Source organism: Tarenaya hassleriana, unplaced genomic scaffold (assembly GCF_000463585.1).
Source record: "Tarenaya hassleriana unplaced genomic scaffold, ASM46358v1 Cleome6, whole genome shotgun sequence".
Lineage (NCBI taxonomy): Eukaryota > Viridiplantae > Streptophyta > Magnoliopsida > Brassicales > Cleomaceae > Tarenaya > Tarenaya hassleriana.
The window spans coordinates 2048374-2072791 of record NW_010968505.1 but is presented as its reverse complement, the minus strand read 5'-3'; the positions used below and the strand labels follow the sequence as shown (position 1 = coordinate 2072791).

At 38.9% G+C, this 24418-nt stretch overlaps 5 protein-coding genes and 2 non-coding genes across 9 annotated transcripts in view; 2 read left to right on the top strand and 5 right to left on the bottom strand.

The window, feature by feature from the left end:
- LOC104799081 (callose synthase 3) overlaps nt 1-6102 on the top strand; it is a 13011-nt gene extending 6909 nt beyond the window's left edge. The window contains exons 24-43 of the mRNA XM_010521416.2: nt 68-152; nt 230-390; nt 483-606; nt 695-798; nt 877-1009; nt 1107-1258; nt 1509-1618; nt 1712-1837; nt 1951-2019; nt 2128-2320; nt 2404-2554; nt 2888-3007; nt 3103-3221; nt 3319-3402; nt 3531-3643; nt 3738-3967; nt 4062-4865; nt 4958-5008; nt 5099-5284; nt 5632-6102. Coding sequence (XP_010519718.1) covers nt 68-152; nt 230-390; nt 483-606; nt 695-798; nt 877-1009; nt 1107-1258; nt 1509-1618; nt 1712-1837; nt 1951-2019; nt 2128-2320; nt 2404-2554; nt 2888-3007; nt 3103-3221; nt 3319-3402; nt 3531-3643; nt 3738-3967; nt 4062-4865; nt 4958-5008; nt 5099-5284; nt 5632-5880 — 3364 coding nt within the window. The 3' untranslated portion in view covers nt 5881-6102. The remainder of the gene's footprint in view (nt 1-67; nt 153-229; nt 391-482; nt 607-694; nt 799-876; nt 1010-1106; nt 1259-1508; nt 1619-1711; nt 1838-1950; nt 2020-2127; nt 2321-2403; nt 2555-2887; nt 3008-3102; nt 3222-3318; nt 3403-3530; nt 3644-3737; nt 3968-4061; nt 4866-4957; nt 5009-5098; nt 5285-5631) is intronic.
- Nucleotides 6103-8611: 2509 nt separating this feature from the next.
- On the bottom strand, nt 8612-9397 carry LOC104799692. The gene has a single exon (XM_010522331.1). It carries the CDS (start codon nt 9395-9397, stop codon nt 8612-8614), a length of 786 nt encoding a protein of 261 aa, XP_010520633.1.
- Nucleotides 9398-11573: 2176 nt separating this feature from the next.
- On the top strand, nt 11574-15087 carry LOC104799078 (rop guanine nucleotide exchange factor 10-like). Of its 2 annotated transcripts, XM_010521413.1 has the most exons (8): nt 11574-11713; nt 11889-12077; nt 12298-12414; nt 12537-12691; nt 13010-13084; nt 13203-13475; nt 13689-14015; nt 14207-15087. In XM_010521413.1, the coding sequence occupies exons 2-8, from the start codon at nt 11930-11932 to the stop codon at nt 14606-14608; spliced, it is 1497 nt and encodes a 498-aa protein (XP_010519715.1). In that variant the 5' UTR covers nt 11574-11713; nt 11889-11929; the 3' UTR covers nt 14609-15087. The 2 variants fall into 2 exon arrangements, with proteins under 2 accessions (XP_010519715.1, XP_010519714.1); XM_010521412.1 differs by lacking the exon at nt 11574-11713 and having other exon boundaries at nt 11869-12077.
- Nucleotides 15088-15201: 114 nt separating this feature from the next.
- LOC104799079 (aspartate aminotransferase, cytoplasmic isozyme 1) lies at nt 15202-20094 on the bottom strand. Of its 2 annotated transcripts, XM_010521415.2 has the most exons (12): nt 19979-20094; nt 18921-18992; nt 18759-18820; nt 18584-18667; nt 18239-18338; nt 18024-18144; nt 17578-17741; nt 17052-17189; nt 16572-16693; nt 16159-16253; nt 15849-15969; nt 15202-15500 (listed from the first exon to the last, which is right to left on the bottom strand). In XM_010521415.2, exons 1-12 carry the CDS (start codon nt 20030-20032, stop codon nt 15416-15418), a joined length of 1218 nt encoding a protein of 405 aa, XP_010519717.1. In that variant the 5' UTR covers nt 20033-20094; the 3' UTR covers nt 15202-15415. The 2 variants fall into 2 exon arrangements, with proteins under 2 accessions (XP_010519717.1, XP_010519716.1); XM_010521414.1 differs by lacking the exons at nt 18584-18667; nt 18759-18820; nt 18921-18992; nt 19979-20094 and adding an exon at nt 18417-18508.
- An 866-nt stretch (nt 20095-20960) lies between these two features.
- On the bottom strand, nt 20961-21046 carry TRNAY-GUA. The gene is given in 2 exon segments: nt 20961-20996; nt 21010-21046. It is a non-coding gene; the product is annotated as a tRNA-Tyr (tRNA).
- Nucleotides 21047-21331: 285 nt separating this feature from the next.
- TRNAS-AGA lies at nt 21332-21413 on the bottom strand. The gene has a single exon. It is a non-coding gene; the product is annotated as a tRNA-Ser (tRNA).
- Nucleotides 21414-21851: 438 nt separating this feature from the next.
- The window catches only part of LOC104799691 (proline-rich receptor-like protein kinase PERK1), a 3053-nt gene continuing 486 nt past the window's right edge, over nt 21852-24418 (bottom strand). The window contains exons 2-9 of the mRNA XM_010522330.1: nt 24220-24413; nt 23507-23980; nt 23337-23423; nt 23170-23240; nt 22990-23066; nt 22752-22899; nt 22499-22657; nt 21852-22319 (exon numbers count right to left, since the gene is read on the bottom strand). Coding sequence (XP_010520632.1) covers nt 22056-22319; nt 22499-22657; nt 22752-22899; nt 22990-23066; nt 23170-23240; nt 23337-23423; nt 23507-23980; nt 24220-24413 — 1474 coding nt within the window. The 3' untranslated portion in view covers nt 21852-22055. The remainder of the gene's footprint in view (nt 22320-22498; nt 22658-22751; nt 22900-22989; nt 23067-23169; nt 23241-23336; nt 23424-23506; nt 23981-24219; nt 24414-24418) is intronic.

The window sequence follows — 24418 nt, the reverse complement described above, 5'->3', positions numbered from 1 at the left end:
TCTTTCCCTTTTCATCATTAGATTCCAACATTAATAGCTACTGTTTTACTTTCTGGACTCATCTCAGGGAAATGGATTTGTTGCTAGTCCCATATTGGGCTGACCGTGATTTGGATCTTATACAGTGGCCTCCATTTTTACTTGCTAGCAAGGTTTCTATTCTCACCATCTCTTGAAATATTGTTAAATTGTGAATAGAGGATTATGATATTATGATGTTTGGCCATAGATTCCTATAGCATTGGATATGGCAAAAGACAGTAATGGGAAGGACAGAGAGCTCAAGAAGAGGATTGAAAGTGACACCTATATGAAATGTGCTGTTAGGGAGTGCTATGCTTCATTCAAGAATATCATAAAATTCTTGGTTCAGGGAGACCGTGAAAAAGAGTAAGTTTACATATTTGCTTCTGATTTGGATCATAGCTGTGTGCCACCCAGTTTCTTTTACTCAATTTATATTATATCTCTTGGTGTCTCAGGGTTATTGAGATTATATTTGCTGAGGTTGACAAACACATAGAATCAGGTGATTTGATTCAGGAATACAAGATGAGTGCTCTTCCTAGCCTCTATGACCACTTTGTCAAGTTGATCAAATATTTGGTAATTTTAATCCTGTGATACTTCTCTTTTCTTTTGTTGATTATTTATGCGGGACATGAACTGATGTTTATGCTCTTATCTTTTGTAGCTAAACAACAAGGAGGAGGACAGAGATCATGTTGTAATCCTCTTCCAGGACATGCTAGAAGTTGTAACAAGAGACATTATGATGGAGGATTACAATATATCAAGGTTGGCATATAGATAGCACGATATCTTCAATCCTTTAAAATGTCAAAGTGATCCTTATGTATTTGGCCATATCTGTAGCTTGGTAGATTCAACTCATGGTGGCACTTGGCATGGAGGAATGATCCCTCTCGAGCAACAATATCAGCTTTTTGCATCTTCTGGTGCCATCAGATTTCCCATTCAACCAGAAACAGAAGCTTGGAAAGAGAAGGTTGTGTCAAATTGGATAAGAATCTAAGATATCCCAGTCAGATTTACATCAGGCTTCATGTGATATGTAGCTAAACATTCTATGCTTGTATTTTCAGATCAAGCGTCTGTATCTTTTGCTTACTACCAAAGAATCTGCCATGGATGTCCCATCTAACCTAGAAGCAAGGAGGAGGATTTCTTTCTTCTCAAATTCATTATTCATGGACATGCCTGCTGCGCCTAAAGTCCGCAACATGCTTTCTTTCTCGTAAGTGTTTCTAATCATTGTTTAACTCATATGTTTACTCCATATATCCACCAATGTTGCAATTCTATTACTCTAATATTTTATGTTGGTAATTTTCCTTTTTAAACAAAGTAAGATTAAAACTGTTGTATCATGGTATGCATTGTTACATGATCAATCTATTTTCAACTCTTTTTGTTTTCAAACTTTGCTTCTACCAAAGTTGTTTATTGTAACTCTGTTACTGTTATATTTTTTGTTATTATTACAGTGTTTTGACACCGTATTACACTGAAGATGTTCTCTTCTCCTTGCGTGATCTGGAAACACCAAATGAAGATGGTGTCTCGATCCTCTTCTACCTACAAAAGATTTTTCCAGGTTCTTTGTGTTGATAGCTTATCAATTTTTTACCTTAACTTCCTGCATTCACCTGGAATCCGACCTTGATTTACTGGATTAAAATATCTCCAGATGAGTGGAACAATTTTCTTGAGAGGGTGAATTGCATCACTGAAGAGGAACTTAAAGGATCTGATGATTTAGAGGAGGAACTTCGTCTATGGGCTTCATATAGGGGGCAGACTTTGACTAGAACTGGTAATCTATTTTTGTTCATTTAATCCAAGATATATGAGATGGATACTACATTTTTTTTTCCAAATCTTGTTTGTATTCTATCTTACAGTTGTTTATTTTTCTAACTCTTGCAGTTAGAGGAATGATGTACTATAGGAAAGCCTTGGAGCTTCAGGCATTCCTTGACATGGCTAGGCACGAAGGTGATTCTCTCTGTTCTTTATCTTTTGAAGAACAGGCACAAACCACTTTTCATACTTTACAAAATTCACTATTGGTGCTTACACTTTCTGAAAATTGGACTTGCTCAGATTTGATGGAAGGTTACAAGGCAGTAGAATTAAATGCGGAGAATCATTCACGAGGAGAAGAACGGTCATTGTGGGCTCAGTGTCAGGCTGTCGCTGACATGAAATTTACATTTGTTGTGTCATGCCAACAATATGGTATTCATAAACGGTCTGGTGATCCTCGTGCTCAGGATATCTTGCGGCTTATGACGAGGTGTGTGCATCTTTGATTATTTACTACTCGATGTAGCTTTCTAGTTCAAGTGGACTTATTATGGTTTTATGTTCAACTGGCAGATACCCGTCGCTCCGTGTTGCATATATTGATGAGGTTGAAGAGCCAGTGAAAGACAAGTCAAAGAAAGGCAATCAGAAAGTTTATTATTCAGTGCTGGTTAAGGTTCCCAAGTCAACTGATCCTTCTGAGCCTGCACAGAATTTGGACCAGGTAACTGTAGTTACTGTACAAATCTAACAGTTTTCACAGTTGTATTTCTTTTGTGTGATTGATTTATGTCATATATTGAATTTGTGTGGGTTGACTAGAAAATCTTGTAAGAAGTAACACCTCAAAGAAGTTTTAAATTTATCTTCATTTGTCATAGTGAATTGTCTAAATCTCGTTTGTTGTCATAAATCCACAATTTGGTGTACCTGTGCTTGCATGAGAAAGATTACTTTCTACTTTTCATGTTAAATTTAACTTCTCATTTACCACCATTGTCGAGGACTTATTATTTATACCTGAATGTATACATTGAAAGGTTTTTCTGCTTTGCAGGTTATTTATAAGATTAAGCTTCCTGGTCTTGCCATTCTTGGAGAGGGAAAGCCAGAAAACCAAAATCATGCTATCATTTTCTCTCGTGGAGAAGGTTTACAGACAATTGATATGAATCAGGCATGCACAATTTCTATCCTTTGATTCATTGATTTACTTCTCTTCCTAACATTAGTTCCAAATTAAGCTGTTGCCCATAATGTTACTCTATGCAGGACAACTACATGGAGGAGGCTTTAAAGATGAGGAATTTGCTTCAAGAATTTCTTACAAAACATGATGGTGTGAGGCATCCATCTATTCTCGGACTCAGAGAACATATATTTACCGGATCGTGAGTGTTTTGAAAATTTCATTTATCTTAGCCAATTTGGATCTTCTCATTTCTCGTTGGAGTTTGATTTTTTCTGAGAACTCTCGCGGTGTTGCAGCGTTTCCTCCCTCGCTTGGTTCATGTCTAATCAAGAGACTAGTTTTGTCACCATCGGCCAGAGATTATTGGCAAACCCTTTGAAGTAAGTATCTTTACATGATTAACTATGGTGATGATAGCACAGTTGCTAGTAATGATTTTAGGGCTCCGACCAATTATTAGCTGATTTTGTTGCCATGCTAAAAGTTTCTAATGCCTGTGCCTATCTAGGGTTCGTTTTCATTATGGTCATCCAGATGTCTTCGATAGACTGTTTCATCTAACAAGAGGTGGTGTTAGTAAAGCATCCAAAATAATCAACCTCAGTGAAGATATATTTGCTGGTAACGTTTTTCTTTACTGTGAATCAGCTGTCTTTCTTTCATGAACCTCTGTAATCTTGTGGCTGATTGAATGCTAATACTTTGTTATGTGCAGGTTTCAATTCTACACTTCGTGAAGGAAATGTTACCCATCATGAATATATACAAGTTGGTAAAGGGAGAGATGTCGGTTTAAATCAGATCTCTATGTTCGAGGCGAAGATTGCTAATGGAAATGGAGAGCAGACACTGAGCCGAGACATTTACCGGCTTGGACATCGATTTGATTTTTTCCGGATGCTTTCATGTTACTTCACCACAGTTGGCTTTTACTTCAGCACCTTGGTAAGATGCATAAGTAAATAAATTATTCATTTTGTTTTGGAAAATATTGTGGAACTCATTTGGACTGAGCTCTTTCTTTGTGCTGCTTCAACAGATCACTGTTCTAACTGTGTATGTCTTCCTTTACGGGCGTCTCTATCTAGTTCTGAGTGGACTGGAACAAGGATTGAGTACACAAAAAGGAATCCGAGACAATAAACCCCTCCAAGTTGCTCTTGCTTCACAGTCCTTTGTTCAAATTGGTTTTCTGATGGCTTTACCTATGCTTATGGAAATTGGGTTAGAGAGAGGTTTCCGTACTGCCTTGAGTGAATTTGTGCTGATGCAGCTACAATTGGCACCAGTGTTTTTCACGTTTTCTCTCGGTACAAAAACCCACTATTATGGAAGGACTTTACTACATGGAGGTGCGAAGTACAGGTCTACGGGAAGAGGTTTTGTCGTCTTTCACGCAAAGTTTGCTGATAACTACAGGCTCTATTCTCGAAGCCATTTTGTAAAGGGACTTGAGATGATGATGTTGCTCATTGTCTATCAAATTTTCGGGAATTCGTACAGAAGTGCAGTTGCATATATCTTGATCACCATATCTATGTGGTTCATGGTGGGAACTTGGCTTTTTGCTCCTTTCCTCTTCAATCCTTCCGGGTTTGAGTGGCAAAAAATTGTCGATGATTGGACCGACTGGAATAAATGGATAAATAACATCGGAGGTATCGGTGTCCCGGCAGGAAAAAGTTGGGAATCATGGTGGGAGGAGGAGCAGGAACATCTTCGCTTTTCTGGAAAGCGTGGTATAATAGTTGAGATTTTGTTAGCCTTGCGGTTCTTCATCTACCAATATGGGCTTGTTTACCATCTGACGATTACGGAAAAGGCGAAGTCCAAAAGTTTTCTGGTACATGATAACCTTCTAGTATTTCACTCGTCTTCTAACAACCCTTGATTTTCACTAATGAATCTCTTTTTTGTTCTTTTGCTTACCCCCAGGTTTATGGAGTGTCATGGCTGGTGATCTTCGTAATATTGTTTGTGATGAAGGTGGGTTACTTTTAAGTTTTCGTATATATGCTTCAATGATTTCTGTTCTGATTCATGTGATCTTCGTAATATTGTTTGTGTTTGGTTCAGACTGTATCCGTAGGAAGGCGGAAGTTCAGCGCAAGTTTCCAGCTCATGTTCCGGCTGTTGAAGGGATTGATATTCATGACGTTGGTCGCTCTTCTTGTCATTTTGATCACTCTTGCTCACATGACCATTCAAGACATCATCGTTTGTATCCTTGCCTTCACGCCTACTGGTTGGGGAATGCTCCTGGTATGTTTTGCTCTCTCTCTGTTGTTTTTTCCCCCCTAACTTTCTGGCAAGAGAACATCAAATATTATATTATGATGGCGTAAAAAATTCTGGTAGGCTTGAAAAAGCATGCAGAGAGGAAATTTCCTGAAAGCATATCATTTGCTCTGAATTCTGTGTGTTTGCATCCATGGTCAATTATAGGTGAACCATGATTCATATTTTTTTTGCTGCATCTGCAAAAGCTTCTCTTGCCCTCTCTTGTGCTTTCAAGCAAATGGGTTTGGCTTTGTTGTTTGATTCAGACTTCATATGTTGTCTTTTCCGGCTGCACCATATGGGTTCTTGATGTGGTTTTGTTCGGACAGATTGCGCAAGCATGCAAGCCCGTGGTTCAGAGAGCTGGGTTCTGGGGATCGGTCCGTACGCTTGCCCGAGGCTATGAGATAGTGATGGGGCTGTTCCTGTTCACGCCAGTGGCGTTCCTGGCGTGGTTTCCGTTTGTGTCGGAGTTCCAGACCCGGATGCTCTTCAACCAAGCCTTCAGCAGAGGTCTTCAGATCTCTCGTATCCTCGGTGGTCACAGAAAGGATCGTTCCTCTCGCAACAAGGAATGAGATCGTACGGCCATGAACGAACACGGTCCCATCACTTCTTGTAGTAGTAGTATCTAATCTGTTCTGTAGATTTGGCGAGATGCCTTGTTGTAACCATTGCCATGTCTCCCCATGTTATTTGACATACACTGATACATGTGATGTCTTTTTTTTTCCCCCGAAGGAGAACGAAAAAAAATCTAATTTTATCGAGTAAAAAACGTGAACGAGTTTGTCTTTGAATTAATTTTGCTGGAAACATCTAAATTTTATAATATTAAACTGGATTAGAAACTTCGTAAAATAGATGTTCATTAAGCATGGTATATAGGTTCATTTAGGGTGTATATATCACATGCCTTTGTCTTTGTGTATCTTTTTTTCATAAAATAACAACAACAACATGGCCGTATTCCCAAGTTTATTTGGGGTCGGCCGCATGAATCCTTCTTCTCCACTCATTTCAATCACGGGTTAACTCTTTCGGAATCTGCAACATTTCCAAATCGTTTCTAATGACCCGCTCCCAAGTAAGTTTAGGTCTTCCTCGTCCTTTCCTTCTCACCCCTATACCTATAGTCTCCACTTTTCTAACCGGTGCATCAATCGGCATACATTGTACATGACCAAACCATCTTAAACGCCCCTCTCGTACCTTCTCTTCGATACCTATTACTCCTATTTTCTTTCTAATAATCTCATTTCTAATTTTATCCATCATTGTGTGTCCGCACATCCATCTCAACATCCTCATCTCGGCCACACTCATTGCAGACATATGTTGCCCTTTCGCCGCCCAACATTCGCTACCATACAATAATGCGGGTCTTATGGCGGTACGGTAGAATTTTCCTTTCAACCGTAGGGGAACCTTACGATCACAAAGAACTCCTGTGGCTTGTCTCCATTTCATCCAACTCGCTTTTATTCTATGACTAACATCTTCGTCGCAACCTCCATCCTTTTGAAGGATTGACCCAAGATATTTAAAATGCGGATTTTGAGGTATTCATCCTCCTTGCAATTGAACTCCCACATCACTAGGCAACCTGCCACTAAAGTCGCAATGCATGTATTCAGTCTTTGTCCTACTAAGCCTAAAACCTTTAGCCTCTAATGTACTCCTCCATAACTCTAATTGCTCATTTACCCCTTCTCTGGACTCGTCTATTAGCTCGATATCGTCCGCAAACATCATGCACCACGGTACTTCCTTCTGTATATCTCTAGTCAGTTCGTCCATGACTAACGCGAAAAGGTACGGACTTAAAGCGGATCCTTGGTGCAACCCTATCGAGATGGGAAAATCTCTCGTGTCACCCCCTGTTGTTTGGACACTAGTAGTCGCACCGTCATACATATCCTTCAATACTTGTATGTATCTTACCGATACTCTCCTACGCTCTAGCACCCACCATAAAACTTCTCTTGGTACTCGATCGTAAGCTTTTTCGAGATCGATAAATACCGTGTACAAATCTTTCTTCATATCTCGAAATTTCTCCATCAAGTTTCGAATGAGAAAGATTGCCTCCATTGTAGACTTTCCTGGCATAAAACCAAATTGGTTTACGGAAATGGATGTATCGCTACGCAAACGTCGCTCCACGATCCTTTCCCACAACTTCATTGTATGACTGATGAGTTTGATACCTCTATAATTTGTGCAACTCTGGATATTTCCCTTATTTTTAAATATAAGGACTAAAATGCTTTGTCTCCATTCATTTGGCATCTTCTTCGACACTAGGATTTTATTAAACAACCTAGTAAGCCAAATTACTCCGTCTTCTCCTAAACACTTCCATACTTCGATAAGAATATCATCAGTACCACACGCTTTTCCTATTTTCATCTTTCTTAGCGAATCTCTCACCTCTACACATCCAATCCTTCTAGTATAACCGACATTCCTCTCCCTAGTGACGGTCTCTAGTTCTATGTGGTCTGTATCCATACCTTTGTTAAATAGGTCATCGAAGTAGCTTCTCCATCTCTCTTTAATGTCGTCCTCTCTAACTAGGGTATTACCTTCTCTATCTTTGATGCATCTAACCACGTTCAAATCTCTACTTCTCCACTCTCTCGCTCTAGCTATCCTATATATGTCGTTTTCTCCCTCTTTTGTCTCGAGCTTCTCATACATCCTTTCAAAGGCCTTTGCTCTTGCTTGGCTAACGGCTTTCTTCGCCTCCTTCTTAGCCAACTTTCATATGCCTCGTTTGTATTGCATTTGGGCAGTTTTCTATACCAATCCCTTTTGGTCTTTAGGGCTTTTTGTACTTCTTCACTCTACCACCATTTTTCCTTTGTTGGTGGTCCATACCCTTTTGATTTTCCAAGTACCTCTTTAGCAATACGCTTAATACTAGACGACATATCTACCCACATTTCATTTGCTTCTTTATCTTCTCTCCACACCTTCAATTTTAGCATCTCCTTCTCGAATATCTCACGTTTTTGGCCTTTCAAATCCTACCACCTAATTCTTGGTGTATCTCTTTTCCTTGGGCGAGATGTCCTTCTTGATTCTGACATCTAACACTAGTAACGTATGTTGACTAGTCAGAGCTTCACCAGAGATAACTTTGCAGTCCTTACAGAGGGTACGATTCGACTTCCTTGTAAGAAGAAAGTCGATTTGGCTACGGTTTTGTCCACTTTTAAAGGTCACTAAATGTGATTCTCTCTTCTGAAAGTGGATGTTCGCCAATATGAGGTCATACGACATGGCAAAATCTAAGATACTCTTTCATTCTTCGTTTCTACTCCCATAGCCAAACCCTCCATGTACCATTTCATATCCTTGTCGATCCTTTCCGACATGTCCATTTAAATCTCCACCGATAAAAATAGACTCTTCGGACGATACACTTTGCATAAGTTTATCAATGTTCTCCCAAAACTTCTCCTTACATTCGCTATCTAATCCTATTTGCGGGGCATAAGCGCTAATCACATTGATAGCTTCTCCTTCTACAACTAATTTCACTAGTATGATCCTATCGCCTACCCGTTTTACTGCAACCACCGACTCCTTCAGAGACCTATCTAAGATAATGCCTACTCCATTCCTATTTCGTTCTTGACCCGAATACCATAATCTAGAACTCGTATTACCAATCTCCTTACTTTTCTCTCCTACCCACTTTGTCTTCTGGATGCAAGCAATGTTCACTCTCCTTCTACTCATTGTGTCCACAAGTTCCATCAACTTTCCCGTAAGCGATCCAATATTCCAAGTACCTACCCTAACTTTTCGTTCCATCGAGAGTTTCATATCTCCTTTCCTGTAAGTCTGCCTATTACCTCCCCTACTTTGGCTTTTAGTAACATCGACACTTTGGACTAACTTCTTTACCCACATTCGTCCACGATGTGGGAACCCTTGCCTATTTAGCACCACATCCGGACGCCGATATGGCACGTCGCATTCGGGGGACGCCCTACACCCTTGCCTATTTTTCACTACACCCGGGCTCCGATGCAGTGCGTCGTAAGTAGAGGACACCCCAACGTTTATATGATTTGGATTCATTGCATATGAGATATGACATGGTTTTGAGTTTGCTGGTTGCCACCTACCGCAAAACCCTCCTCCTTTATCCGGGCTTGGGACCGGCAAGACACGAGATAACCCATGTCCAGGCGGAGTTACCTTTTTCATAAAATGCGACAGATAATTATAGTTTAATGGTCTATAAAACATTTATTGTGTAATATTTTATTTAGGTCAATTTTGTATCTAGTTAAGAACTTAATGGTCTAATTTTAATGGGTAGATATTAGGTAAAAAAAATTCTTTATGGGCGGAATTAAAGTTGCGGAAAATATTTTTTCTATAAAAAGTTATGCTTCATTTTGTAAGTGTGTTGGTCTAGAATAGAATATTAAATCCCAATATTATTTTTTTTTATAATCGGGTGATCTCAAACCCAAAGACCCAGACTAATCCCGACCCACGCACACGACCCTGCAACACACACGTGGGATGTGAAACACCCGAAGATGGTAGGAGGAGAATCTCCATACTCTGGGTGTTGAACCCACGACCTCGTTTACAGGTAATCCCAATATTTTTAGTATAAGCTGGTAAATATTTATATTGTTCTTACGATTCTAGGTTTATTATTCCGCAATTCAATTTATTATTAATTGGTAAAATTAAATTAAAATTGCGACAGAGAGAAGCAATATGGCCGGTTTAGAATTAGTCCTTAGACTTTCTCGTAAAAACTCTTTATCTTAAGCTTAACCACAATTTGAATTTACACGTGATTTATTTGTATATTTATTTTCCATAAATCTTTAATGGAGTTATTTCCTTAAACAATAAATATCAGTTTTATTATCTTTGTCTATAATACAGTGCAAATTTTTAGTTTCTAAAAAAAAGTGATATCGGACGTGACAAAGGTCATCCGAATCTTTAGTTTATTAGGTTTTTAGTCCAATTTAATATTATAAAATAATACTTAAAAAAAAAAAGATATTGAGTTGACTTGAAAAGAGTCGGCTGCTACATGCCCCCAACTAAGCTATTTTCAGCTCTCTAGCAAATCGTTGACTATGATTAATAGTCTTCACGAAATCTGATAATTAATATATTATACTTTGATGATCGTTCGAGTTTTTATTTAGATAGGAGTATTCATCTGGATTTGTTCGGTTCTGTGGGATGCAATTAAGTTGAAAATCCGATAAAATTATGAATTATCGAAAAAGACAGTACATATATTTTTTTGGAAGGCTATATAATTGTGTATTGGTTTTTGAAAATATTATACTACAATTTTTATAAGATTTTTTTCTTCTTCTTTTTAATCTCTTCGGATTCTGCTTACAAGACTATCCAAATCTGTAGTCAATTTAATCCTTCCGACATAAATTGACAACACATTAAATATCCAATTATTTAATGACAAGCTTGTAAGGGCAATTAATTGAATTGTGGCAATTTAATATTACTTCAAATTAGGTCGGTTTATTCATCATCGCGTATGATCGATTGAAAACCGATTTTATAAGAATCGGACATCAGCTCCAACACCGACTTCGTGGACTACAATCCAATGTAAGGCTATTTGTATTTTTAGTTTTTTTTTTTTGTCAAAAAGTCGGTTTTTAATTAGTTTTTTTTTTGTTGAAGCGGTTTTTAGTTAATTTCGGTTATTAGTAGTGTCATAAAAACCCACGCCATATTGCAATATTTTGGTGAGTTATATTTTTTACTTGAGGTCGTTTATAAACCCATTTGAAATTAGATCAACGGGTTTAGATTTTTTTTAGATAATGCCATTCAATCGCCATTGATAAACTCGACACTTTAGTAGAAGCTGTCACACGAGCAAAAAACCCTCAACTTCTGTTTTTTTTTTTAATTTGGTTTACGAAAAAAAAATCGTGGAGCCTTAACGCACCGGTTAAATTGTTGCCGTTGTGACCTAGAAATCACGGGTTCGAGTCGTGGAAGCAACCTCTACAAGGTAAGGCTTGCCTATAATACATCCTTGTAGTGGGATCCTTTTCTAGACCCCCGGACTGTCCTTTAATAATAATTGAATACTTTATGGTATAGTAAACGTTTTGATAAAACATGCACCGCACGTTGTCTACCAAGCCCTAAAAGAACTGCACATACTCTTCTCCATTTCAGACATTTTCCCACTAAAAAAAAACCCAACAAAAAAAAGGGAAGAAACAACAAACAAAAACCTAATCTCGATGTAACAAAGATTATCCGATTTTCACTTTTATTGTTTTTTTGGTTTTTTTCAAGTTCTTTTGTCTGTTTCGGTGGTGAAAGAAGAAGAGAGAAGGAAGGGCAGAACCATAACAGACTTGTACTTGATCTGTACGTTATTATCTTTTCCATCTTCTGTTTCTTTTCTCGGATTTCTTCGACTGCGCTCTTTGTTTTTATTTATGGTAAAAGGGATTTCGTTTGGTTTTGATAAGAGATTAGAGAGAGAGAGAGTGAAGAGATCGTATTACTGAGAGGAGATTTTTGGCAATGGTACGGACATTAGGACGCAGGCTGAGCTGGTCGAGATCTTTCAGCTTTCGAAAGATGCTCGATGCTCGAAACATCGTCGGGAATTCATCCTTCTCCTCTCACGCAAACGGATCGGGTCTTCCCGAGAAGACGACGAGTGGCAACATTACTATTCAACCTTCGGACCGGAACCCTAATGAGGGCAAGCAAAGTATTACGTCCGGTAATAACGCCACGCCTTATTTCGGACAAAACTTGCCCAATAATGCCTTGTAACATAATTTATACACAAAGGGTTTAAATCCTACTACAAAACTTTAAACTAAGATCGAAACCATATTACATATAAGATCAGAGATATTGATATATATATATATATGTTAATATCAAGAATTTGAAAAGTGTACCTCTGATTAGGCATTAAACTTGGATGTTTCTTTCAGACATGGAAACGATGAAGGAAAAGTTTGCGGTATTGCTTCTGGGAGGAGACATGACTGGCGGTGTAAAAGGTGTCTCCTCCGCTTTCGCCTTATCCAATGCCATCACCAATCTTGCCGGTATATATTGTTTTTCTTTCACTCTTTTTCACTCACACTTCATCATTCGCGACCCGGGCCATCAAATTCGGATATGATTCACTGATATCTACTTTGGTTTTTGTTGTTTTTTCTCCACGCAGCTTCGGTATTTGGGGAGGAGATGAAATTGGAGCCGATGTATCCCGGGACGAAAGCGAGATGGAGGAAAGAAATGGACTGGCTATTATCAGTGTCTGATCACATTGTGCATCTTGTTCCTTCTAAACAAGTGACCAAAAATGGCGGATTCACAGAGGTGAATATATGATCACATTCTTCTGTTTCTCTGTGCGTTACAAGCGTAATTTTCGAAATCACGAGGTTATAATACATATAAACCCTCTATCACCCTATTCACTTCGATTATGTGCAACAACAGAAACACATATATCCAATTTTGGTTGCTTCCTAGTCAAGTAATTCTTCGGATCGATCTGTACAGTTTTGTGTCTTCTCGGCCTTGTTCCTTTGCTTTTAAGTTCTTGGTGTATAGATAGTAATTTTACAACATTTCTTCATTCTCATAGGGATTTTTGGACTGAACGTATCTCGTCTATGCCTTTTTTTTTTTCAGATCATGGTGGCAAAGCAAAGAGACGATCTGCAAATGAACGTTCCAGCCCTCCGTCAGCTTGATTCAGTGCTCATTGTATGTGTAACAAAAACCCCTTCGGCTTAAAACGTATTATACATACGCCAATTCGCTTCGTATTTCTCCGTGGAGTTTCTTATTTTACCGATCGATTCATCCCATCATCAATGAACAGGAAACTCTCGAAAACTTCAAGGACCAGAACGAGTTCTGGTATGCTTCCAGAGATGTCGAGGAAGCGGAAAACGGTAGAGATTGGAGAAGAGATGGGAAATGGTGGGTACCGGTCGCTAGGGTTCCACCAAACGGATTATGTGAGGAGACGAGAAGATGGTTGCATTACCAAAAGGATGCTGTCACGCAAGTTCTGAAAGCGGCCATGGCCATTAACGCTCATGTCTTGTCCGAGATGGAGATCCCTGAGAGCTACGTCGAGTCTCTTCCCAAGGTATTGATCATGTTTCACTTTTTTTTTTAAGCATCTGAAGATTCATAAACCAGAAAAAGTTAATTACAACAGCTAAAATGGTGAAGTTGAATCTGGGTTGCTTCCTGATCAAGTAATCATATCTGTTCCTGCCATTTCTGCAGCTCGTTTTCTCTCTTTCTATAAGTCATGTTTGAGGTTTTTTTCACGGTTTTGATCATTTGGTGTTGGTAGAATGGGAAGACCAGCCTCGGCGACTTCCTCTACAAGAGCATCACAGAAGATTACTTTGATCCGGAGTACTTCCTCTCATCACTCGACCTATCGAACGAGCATAAAATGCTCGATCTGAAGAACAGGATCGAAGCTTCGATCTTGATCTGGAAGAGGAAGATGCACCAGAAAGAGAAAGAGGGCAAATCCTCATGGGGATCGACCGTCAGCTTGGAGAAGAGGGAACTATTCGAAGAACGAGCTGAATCCGTCTTGGTTCTGCTCAAACAACAGTTCCCTGGAATCCCACAGTCCGTGCTCCACGTCTCCAAGATTCAACACAACAAGGCAAGTTCTTTCAAATCTACCCTCTGAGGTTTCATCGTCTAAGTTTTTGGACATATGAACACAACTGAGACGGAAAAAAAAAAGACATGATCAAAACTGCAGTAAGATGGAGGTTTTGGTGATATTCAATGATCTTTAATTGAGTTAAATCTGAAAACTCGGTTAACGTATATCGTATGATGGATTTACAGGATATAGGACAAGCGATTCTGGAAAGCTATTCGAGGATATTAGAGGGTTTGGCTTTCAAGCTTGTGTCAAGGATAGATGATGTTCTTGAAGCAGATCTGTTAGCTCAAAGACAAGTGATGGGAGAAACAGATGGACTGTCGGAAACAGAAACAGATTCTGGATTGTCTTCAGATATCGAAGAACACCCCGACAAGCCAGCCATGGCCGAGACACCGAACTCGAGGAAACTATCAGACTTCATAGGATGGAGACTGACCTCAGAGACAAAGAGACATAGTTCAATGAGCGAAATCGAATGTTACCATGACAAACCATTGTACAAGTCTCCGAAAGCGACCCCCAAGAAATTCTCGTACCTTGCAAAGCTCGAGAACCTGAGAATCCCGACGGAGAGACACTGAGAGAGTGATCAGATTACAAGGGGAAGTTAAAGAAGCGAAATAGAGAGAGAGAGTGTGTGTTCAATGCTTGTGACTGTACATAACAATGTCAGTGATTTGGTTTAGGGGTCTGGACAGAATGTGCTGCGGATTTAGGAGGAGATTTCGGCCGTAGGGGCTTCGTGTTTTTGTGAGCGGCTCGATTGATCGATCAGTCGGGTTTTCTGCGTTTCAGTGTTTGTGAATTGCTTCCGGTTGTTTTGGAGATGGAAGTGTGATTCAGTCTGACAATGTATACACTCTTTTGTTGTTCTGCTGATGAACGTTTTGGTTTTGGTTATGTTCTTTGTTGCTCTCTTACAAACCATAAGCTTTTTTTGACAATTCAATTATATATATATACACACACTCACAGAAGAGGGCAGTGATAGATTGTAATGAAAACATAAATCATAATAGATTTGTTAATCGTAAATCTGCTCGGTTCAATCTGGGTAATTTCAAGGAGGTAATATATTTTTTTTCACAACTTTTTATTATTTAGTAACAAGTTATATAGTTAAGTGGGAATGGTGTTATTACGGAGGAGGATTGGTGGTTGATAGTAACCCAACTGAAGCATAAATCCATTGCTCTTAGTAAAATTTTTGCTTCGGTAAACATATTTATGCGACAAAACGATCTGCTCGACAATGAAAATGTGCTCTTTGTTTGTTATTCGTGTTCAATGCTGAAGTTCCACAGCCGAAACTGCGTTCAAATCGCAGGAGAATTGTAGAAACCCTTTGAAAACGGAAAGGCCGAAAAACTTACGGCAGGGGGAGTAAGTTAGGCGGCGCGGGTGACTGCAGCGTGAATGGCGTCTGCAAGGTGGGGAACTGTCTTCGAACTTAGGCCTGCCATGCTTATCCTCCTGCCATTTTCACATACTCCTTAATTTCAGAAGATGATGATAATAAAATCCGTATGCAAGAACAATATCTACCCATTTGCATCTTTGTCCAGAGTTATGGAATATGATCTTTTGCCTCTGGAACTATCCTTTTGCTCCTACTAATACCAAATTATCTACTAAGGTAAATACCCTCCCTCCTCCGAAACAAAATCAAGTTCTCTATTTTTGGATATTTTGAGAAAAAAACACAAAATGCAGAATCCTCAATGAAATCTAAAAAGCCGCGAATTTTTCATTTGTCCAGACTAAGACGCCTATGATTCCTATGGATATAGATTATAGACGGTGGAAAGAAGAGATCCTCACCCGTCGGATGTCATGTAGATGTGATATTCTTTGGTCATGAAGGCGACCTGCTCAGTGTTCAATCCGGTAAAGGTAAACATCCCAATCTGCTTGATGATGTGACTCCAGTCACCAGGTGTGCCTGTATAAGCATTAGCAACAAAAAAAATACATTGGACAACGGTCAAGAGCAAAAGCCGCAATGAGGACCTTACGGATGGATGGATATCTATTAAAGCACCAAGTAAAGTTTTCAAAAAAGACCATCATGAATGGTTCATGAATGAAACATGAGGAAAAGTAAGGGAAAGAAAAAAGAATGAAGCTAAACCTCTAGCTTGAAGAGCATCATACAACTGGTGGCGCATGCTGATAATGCGGTCAGCCATTCCTTTCAGCTCAATGGTCCATTCATTGTACATTTCGCTGCAAATGTGTATATGCAGAAACATTAATCAACTTGTAACATCTATAAGTGTGGACTTTGATTCTACAGTGTGTTTTTGTGAATTATTAGAGCATCCATGATGAAAGCTCTATATTGTGACATGCAGACTTCTTTTTCTTCCAAAAAAAAATCATATATAACTAAATGAAACAATGCAAGTGGTGATGTAAACATTTACCAATACAGTATCTATGATTCATGGTAAGTGTTATATGCAGCATGGATTGTCAAATGAAGCATGGATTTCTTAATTTCGCCAAGGTCAATACAACTTGCTGCCACCAAAAATCTATTACCTGTTTTTCAATATGGTTGCGACAATAGATGCGCCATGAATAGGTGGATTAGAATACATGGGCCTGACAACAAGTTTCACCTGGCTCTCAACCTTGCTAGCCACATCTGCCGACTTGCAGACCTTCACATCAGATCAAGAAGATTAGATAGTTTATGAATGCTTCCATTTTTAAGGCTTCAGTAATAAATATAGAGATGTTTGATGGTAGCATAATAATATTTTGGAATTAGTACTTGAGCTACCGCAGCAGAGAAAAAGATCAAAGATTTCTTGTTAAAACTTATGAAGCAATAACCACACATTTCCTAACTATAAAACATTTTTACATCTGGGACAAAACTATTTTATAGATCATGTATTTACAGTAATATTAAACGAGAAAATGAGGATGGTGAGGCATTAACAAGAAACAAACATGCGGAACACTAGCATCATAATGATAGAAGCACACAGCAAGTGCAGAGGTTCAGTTCCTTACAATGCTAAGAGCACCAACACGCTCCCCGTAAAGACCCAAGTTTTTGGCATAACTCTGAGCTATCAAACATTCACCGCCATCAGCAACAAACATGCGGACTGGATGTGCATCTGCATCAAGGCTACCACTTGCAAAACCCTAGAATATGAAAAAGAAAGGTCATGCCAATGCGGTATGAATTCATTCTACTGATCTAAAATTGAATAAATTGATTGGAAAAGGACAAAAATCTATTTCTGCTAAATCTGAGTAGTCAGGAATCTCCTATGCTTCTTTAATCAGTATGACAAGTACCTAAAATCCTGCTAAATATGAGTAATCAGGAATCCCCTATGCTTCTTTAATCAGAAAATTTGAACTACAAATTTGCAGTCGCTTGATAATTTTTGTCGAGGCTATGAAAAGATGAAGGAACGGGTGGCATTCATTTGACCTTGATCTTTATGACTGAAAAAACAGAATTAGACTAGATCCACTTGAACCTGCTGAGAGACATAAATAAATAAAGGCTACACTATAGAATTACCTGATATGCACTGTCAAAGAAGGGTAACAATTGCTTAGATCTGATTAACTGTCGGATATGCTCCCACTGCTCAGTGGTTGGATCAACTCCAGTGGGGTTGTGCGCACATGCATGAAGTAAAACTATAGCTCCTGATGGTGCAGCACCCAGATCCTCAAGCAAGCCTGTAATACAGAAGGATACAACATGAGCAGTTTTCTATGTAATTATGTCGAGTTACAGCAATCAAAAGATTCATTTTTTTCCAATCAAATATGAAAGATAGAAATATGATTTCCACAGGAATGTTGTTAAAAGCTATGTTTGTGATTATATCAATGATAACTTGGGAAAATGTTGTTGGGTGGGTAACTAAAAAGTTAAAGAGCAAAGGGTAGGAGGTAAGCAAGGAAAAGCTTCTCAGAATTAAGTGAAAAATTTAGACCATATATAACTGAAATATCAACCTTGGAAGTCAAGTCCACGGGATGCCGGATCATAGTAACGGTAATATTCCACAGACAAGCCGGCCGAAGTGAATACTTTCGGATGATTCCCCCAAGTTGGTTTTGGAATGTAAATAATATGCTGAAGAACAAGATTAACAGTTAGCTACTGTTCTTTGATTTGTCTAGCTCAATGACATTAAATCAAATCCAAAACAAAGCTAGAAGAAGTTTACTTGGTGGTAGTGTTTTGCAAGAAACTCGCCTCCAACTCTGAGTGAACCAGTACCAGACAAGCACTGGATGGTTGTAATTCTATTCTCTTGAATCGCCGGACTGCCCAGCAGACAAGAAAAAGTTTACAGGATAAAAATTAGCAATGTCTTATTATAAAGATTTTAGCAAAGATCATACAAGCACAGGGCAGCCCAGTGCACAAAGCGTCTCCGTTGAGTGGAGGTCCGGGGAAGGGTCCCACCACAAGGGATCATAAATTAACAGCAGTAGATCATAAATTAAGCATTCCACAAAGTTAATCATAAAACTTAAGAGGCTGCAAAAATTAGTCTCGGATCCATTACCTGTCAGCACCCAAGATGAGCTTGGCAGACAATTTGTTGAAATCAGCAAGCCCAACAATGGAAAGATATTCCTTGACCCGGGACCTAATAGAAACAGAAAATCCACGGATTAACAAACATCATATACAAAAACATAACTGTGAACAAAAACCTTCTTGTCTCTGTTTTAACTTACGGGTCATTTACTAACTGTTGCTCTGCCCGTCTCACGACATCAAGAACAAGGGGTTTCCCTTCCTTTAGCAAGCAAAGGAAGAACAAACAGAGCAAACTTGAGCACAAAAAAGAGCGTTGAAGCATTAAAATAACAATGATTTATAGGCAAATCAGAAATTACCTCAGTTCGGTAGGCACCAACACCCAAGTTCAGCTTAACCGGGCTTGGATCTTTGTTATAAGCAACAGTAACCTGGACTCAAGAATCAAGATAACAAATTAACAACATCATTCCGAAACACCGTAATTAAATAACGAAAGCATAAAGAATAACAAATGTTATACGCAATAGAAGGAGATTCAGTGCAACTCGAAGGATCGCACACAAGGAAAATAAGATCGAATGGTTTGATCACAAGAAATGAGAAGATAATTATAGTCCGAATCAATCATCGGTTAAAATCCCCAATTTAAAGTTTTAGGAAAATAAAACTTAGTACAAATAATATTTGATCATTGATCAGATTTCTTTCTACTTCCATAAACTAAATAAACGTTCTCCTAATCAGATAAATCTATCCACGAGCCCCAAAACTCCTCGTCATGGTCTCTTAAAGCGGCAAAACGGAAACAAACAAAATAGTTCATCAATAGAATAGGCGGCAACATTAGCGATGCGTCATACATATGATGAGAGAGAGAAGTAGAAGATTGAGCGAGCGTGGATCAAAGAATCAGTTTGCATAGAGGGAGAGATATTGGGAAATGCTTAAGATCTCAATCATAAAAATTACAGTAAACCCAGTCAGGTTAACAAAATCTAAGCAAAGATTTTTTTTTAGTAAAGCTATTCTCAACACACAAATAGCAAACATCAAGAACACTGGCCCACGTAACCACCTATAAATCAGCAGAAATCAATGCTTCCAGATCGTGGATCATCGATCAAAACGTCGAATCTAAATACCCAGCGTCAAAGAAGACTTGCATATCAATTAACGATTCAGCAAACACGACCTCCACACAGATATTTGATCATCGATCAGCTTCCGAAAAATTAATGCACAGAATCGCATGCAATTTGCAAACAAAACCATTGCACAATCAGATCACACCGTTCAAAAACGGGAAATGGACCGAAGCAGCGCAAACTAGAAACGCATCGAAAAGAAAAAAAAGTAACAATGGACGAGAGATTGATCAAAGGCACAAAGTAAAGGATGAGAGGATGATACATACACCGAGGATGGGATCTTCGGGAGCAGTAACAACGTTAGCGAAGACTGAATCCATGAGAGAGGACGAGAGAGAAATTTCGGACGGGGAAGAAGAACGAGAGAGATATTTGTAAAACAAAATGTCTACTTTTTCATACTTTACATAGAGAATATTAAACGGTGGGCCAGTTTCAGTTTTGCGTGTCAATGGGCGCAGTTGTATTCCTTTCCTTTACTTTTTTTTTCTTCAGGGAGAATAGTTTAAAAAATCATTAACTTAAAAAAATAACATATAGATACGTGAAATTTGAAATTTCTATAAAGATATACAAACTTTAAAAAATTGGCATAAATTTTCACAAAAAACAATTTTTTTCATAAAAAATATAGGTTTACAACAATATTTACAAAGTTAATATATTTTTTTATAGAGATTAAGTTCGTAAATTTATATACGGAAACTTCGAAAAGTTCATGTTGTTAGCCGATTCTCATTTTTTTTTCATTTTCTTTGTACGGGGGTTGGCGATTTGACATAGTTTTTTTAATAACGGATTTGACATAGTATATAATTATATTTGAATTAAATGTTATATAAATAATCATGATATTTCAAAATTTTGAATAGTAAAAAGATTCAATTTTTTTAGAAAATATATTTTTATAAGAAAAGCAAATTCAGATAGAAATTGAATCACATATAATTTAATTAAAAAAAATCTAATAACTAGAATTTAAAAAAAAAAACTAAATTTAACCGAACTCCAAAATACCTACCACTGTATTTTAAAAAGTGATAGGTTTATCATCTAGTGTGTTTCCGACTTAGAGATTAAATAAACCACAATAAATAAAATAGATCCATAGCAAGTAATAAATGTAAATGAATAAGCTGAATCCGGTTTTGCGAGTGGGACTCAAAACTGTGGTAGTAAAACATTGGCCCATTTCGTATGAGATTAAATTGTAAAAAATTAAGCATCACTTGATCCAACAAAAACAAATCCGACCTGCCGGAATCGAACCAGCGACCTAAGGATTTTTCTGCGTCAACTACAGTCCTCCGCTCTACCAACTGAGCTAAGGTCGGTGTTCAATGATATTTATCCTTTATATACTACACTTTAAAACCACCACCGTATTTCACATCTATAATCAATCACTAATAATTCGAGTGGAACTATAACTCAAAAAATGTGAACTTCCAGGACTAAATGTATACGAACTGAATAATTAACACAAACCGGCATCTACGGTCTCTGTCTTAGCTCTTCCAAATGATTTTGAAACTCAACATGAATAAGTATGACATTTGTACACCACCATCTCCAGCCATAGATAGACACATACAAAAGAAAATGAAAAAGAAGGCTAACGTGAACGGCAGGATTCGAACCTGCGCGGGCAGAGCCCACATGATTTCTAGTCATGCCCGATAACCACTCCGGCACGTCCACTTTATTCTTCAACCGCGATAACATAAATCCTTAGTTTATAATATTTTTAATTTGCTTTCTGACTTTTAAACTGTCTTTGGATGGTATATTTCCGCAAACACGAAGAAAACGTTAGCTTTTAAACATGTTGAAAATTAATTCATCTTTTGAATATCTGGATTTTTATTTTCTATTTTCTCCAACTTGAAATAGAGTGGTATTAAAAGAACCCTTTTTAATGTGGTTTTGTCCAATACTAATATTTCGTGTGTAATCGAAAAGAAGAGAAAAAAAAAAGCCACTGTAAGCCATACACTCTGAAAATAGACGTGAATAACAGTTTTCTTGTCGGCATGGAAAAAAGGTTCTGGACCTCTGGTTAATGCGCGGGTCATAATATCTAACTAAATATCTAGGTATTTCTTTTTATAAAATGTTTTACAAGTTGAATCATGAATATGGGCCTAATCGCCTTTGTTTAGGATCAATTTGATCCAAAAACAAGTTTAATTCAACAACATTGCAGCTGTGCTTTACCACATACACAACTAAAGAATTTTATTTACAGTTTAATAATGTTAGAAACTCGTACATGCCCATCTTATTGCATCCAAACTCAAAAATCAAATCATAAACAGATAAATTTACAGATTGTTCATTCCTTCACCTGGCTGTCCTTTCCCTCTCCGGGTTCGAGGTCTGCTCGCTGCTCGAACCCGATGGATACGGAGGATAGAAGTCACTGCTCTGGCCGCTATACTCGCTGCTCGTGCCGCCAAAGGCCATCTTCCTGAACCTACTCAAGTCCTCGTTGTACTTCACGTTGTCGTAATCCGTGCTCTCCGAGCTATAAGCCGAGCTGTGTCCCGGTTTCACCCCTTCGCTCAAGTTGTTCAGCGACATCTCTCCTTCTAACGCCCTCACTATCTGGGCTTGACAAACGACAAATAGTTATAAAGTTATGAAGAGTTTCACTTTGTATATCAATGTGATTCCTATTTGGTTACATACTAGTAGTGTCTATGACCCGAATTCTCAGCCATGTCTATAGCCCTTATATGATACTCTTATCCAACCAAACAAAAAATAAGCTTTTCGGACCGCACCTGGCTCATGCGTGGGCGACGCCTAGCAGAATGACGCACACAAGCGGCTGCACAAGCCACCATACGGGCCATCTCTTCACGATCATATTCCTCCATTCTTGGATCAGTCAAAGCCTCAAACTTTCGGTCTTCTTGGGCTCGTGTAAGCAGCGGCCTTGCCTATACACAGTAACCGTACGAAAAAGGGTATGGATTTAGCTAAAATGGGTACCAAAATTCAGAGGTGATGGTGATGAAAGTTTTGTAATTTTACCCAATCAACAAGGCTCTCATCCATATATGTGCTGGTTGTATCGACGGGTTTGCGGCCAGTTATCAGCTCTAGAAGGACGACCCCGAAAGAGAATACATCCGATTTATTCGTGAGTTTCCCGCTTTGAGCATATTCTGGAGCCAAATATCTGTAAAAAGCAACAGGCAATGAACCATTTTTACCCGAAAATATCCAGAAACGCCATTAGTGTTATGACGAGAGAGTAAGCAACTCCTACCCGAAAGTTCCCATAACGCGTGTCGAGACATGTGTATCGACGTCGGAAGTAAGTTTTGCTAAGCCGAAATCCGCAACCTGGGAACAGAACAATATGCTTCAGCATCCTATAACCGAATCTTTCGGCGAAACATCATGCAAAGAGTTCATTTTAACATCTCGAAATTGTAATAGCCGATACCTTTGCCTCGAACTTGAAGTCCAAAAGTATGTTAGCCGCCTTAATGTCACGGTGAATGATCTTCGGTTGACCTACACGACATTATCACATACAAACATTAGCTTGTTATGACTACATTATTCACATACTTGTAGGTATAAACATCAAAGAATGGAAGAAAAACTTGCAGTCTTCGTGAAGATAAGCAAGCCCTTTGGCGGAGCCGATGGCGATTTTCAGTCTGTTAGACCATTCCAGTGTCGGCCGTCCATTCCCTGGTTCGATAACGATAAATCTCCATAACCAAAAGTGAATTTCTAGATCAATGGGAAGAAAAATAGCGAAAGAGAGAGCTTACCGTGCAAATGAAACTGCAAAGTATTGTTGGGGACAAACTCATATACGAGAATTCGTTGAGTCCCCGTGACACAGTATCCGACCAGCGAGACGAGATGCCTATGATGAACCCTACTTATGATTTCGACTTCGGCTTGAAACTCCCTCTCGCCTTGTCCGCTTCCCGCTTTCAGCTGCTTCACGGCCACTTCTTTACCATTTGGTAGAACCCCTTTGTGCACGTACCCGAACCCACCTTGTCCTAAGAGGTTAGCATCCGAAAACCCGTTTGTGGCTCTTGCAAGTTCCTCGTACGTGAAATTATTCGTCGACAGTCCTAAAACGAGTCCAGGGGAAGGCGGTGGAAGTGGAGATGCTGAATAGTTCGAGGTAGAGCCTCCGCTACTGCTTGTTAGGCCCAACGGAGATTGCAACGGCCTCGGTGAGCCATTGTGTTGCTGCTGCTGCCATAATTGTTGAACATTATGTGCTCCATCTGAAAGATAACAGACCAAAACCAAATCTGAAACTGGCAATGTCTGAAAACTACACTATGATCAATAACCTTAACACCTGTGTTTTGTTTCATCTTTGATCTTATTGAGACAACAGGTTCAAACCCACATCACTAAATCAAGAAACAATAAGTTCTGTTATCAATCTTGGGTTTGCTTTCTTGAAATCAAAAGTCTGAAGCTATTCTGAATTCTAAATTCCTCGCCGGAAAGTTATTACCTTTTGGCCCTGACGATGGCGGCGGCGGCGCGTAGTAACCAACTTCGTCATCTCTTCTTCTTCTCTTTCTCTTCCTAAAACAGAGGAACAACAAAGTCAACGCCACGAGTACCGCGGCTCCGGCGACGGCGACCGCCACCACCACCCCCGTAGACACTCCGCCGCCGCCGGGACTGTTCGGGGGACTCCCATTTCTTGG

Coding starts and splice junctions, on each gene's coding strand:
- LOC104799692 (XM_010522331.1), bottom strand. CDS start 9,397: ATGAATCCAAATCATATAAACGTTGGGGTGTCCTCTACTTACGACGCA.
- LOC104799078 (XM_010521412.1), top strand. CDS start 11,873: ATGGTACGGACATTAGGACGCAGGCTGAGCTGGTCGAGATCTTTCAGC. Junction 12,692..13,009: donor AAAATGGCGGATTCACAGAG/GTGAATATATGA, acceptor TTTTTTTTTCAG/ATCATGGTGGCAAAGCAAAG. Junction 14,016..14,206: donor CCAAGATTCAACACAACAAG/GCAAGTTCTTTC, acceptor ATGGATTTACAG/GATATAGGACAAGCGATTCT.
- LOC104799079 (XM_010521415.2), bottom strand. CDS start 20,032: ATGGATTCAGTCTTCGCTAACGTTGTTACTGCTCCCGAAGATCCCATC. Junction 18,821..18,920: donor TTGGTGCCTACCGAACTGAG/GTAATTTCTGAT, acceptor TGCTTGCTAAAG/GAAGGGAAACCCCTTGTTCT. Junction 18,145..18,238: donor TTGCAAAACACTACCACCAA/GTAAACTTCTTC, acceptor CTTGTTCTTCAG/CATATTATTTACATTCCAAA.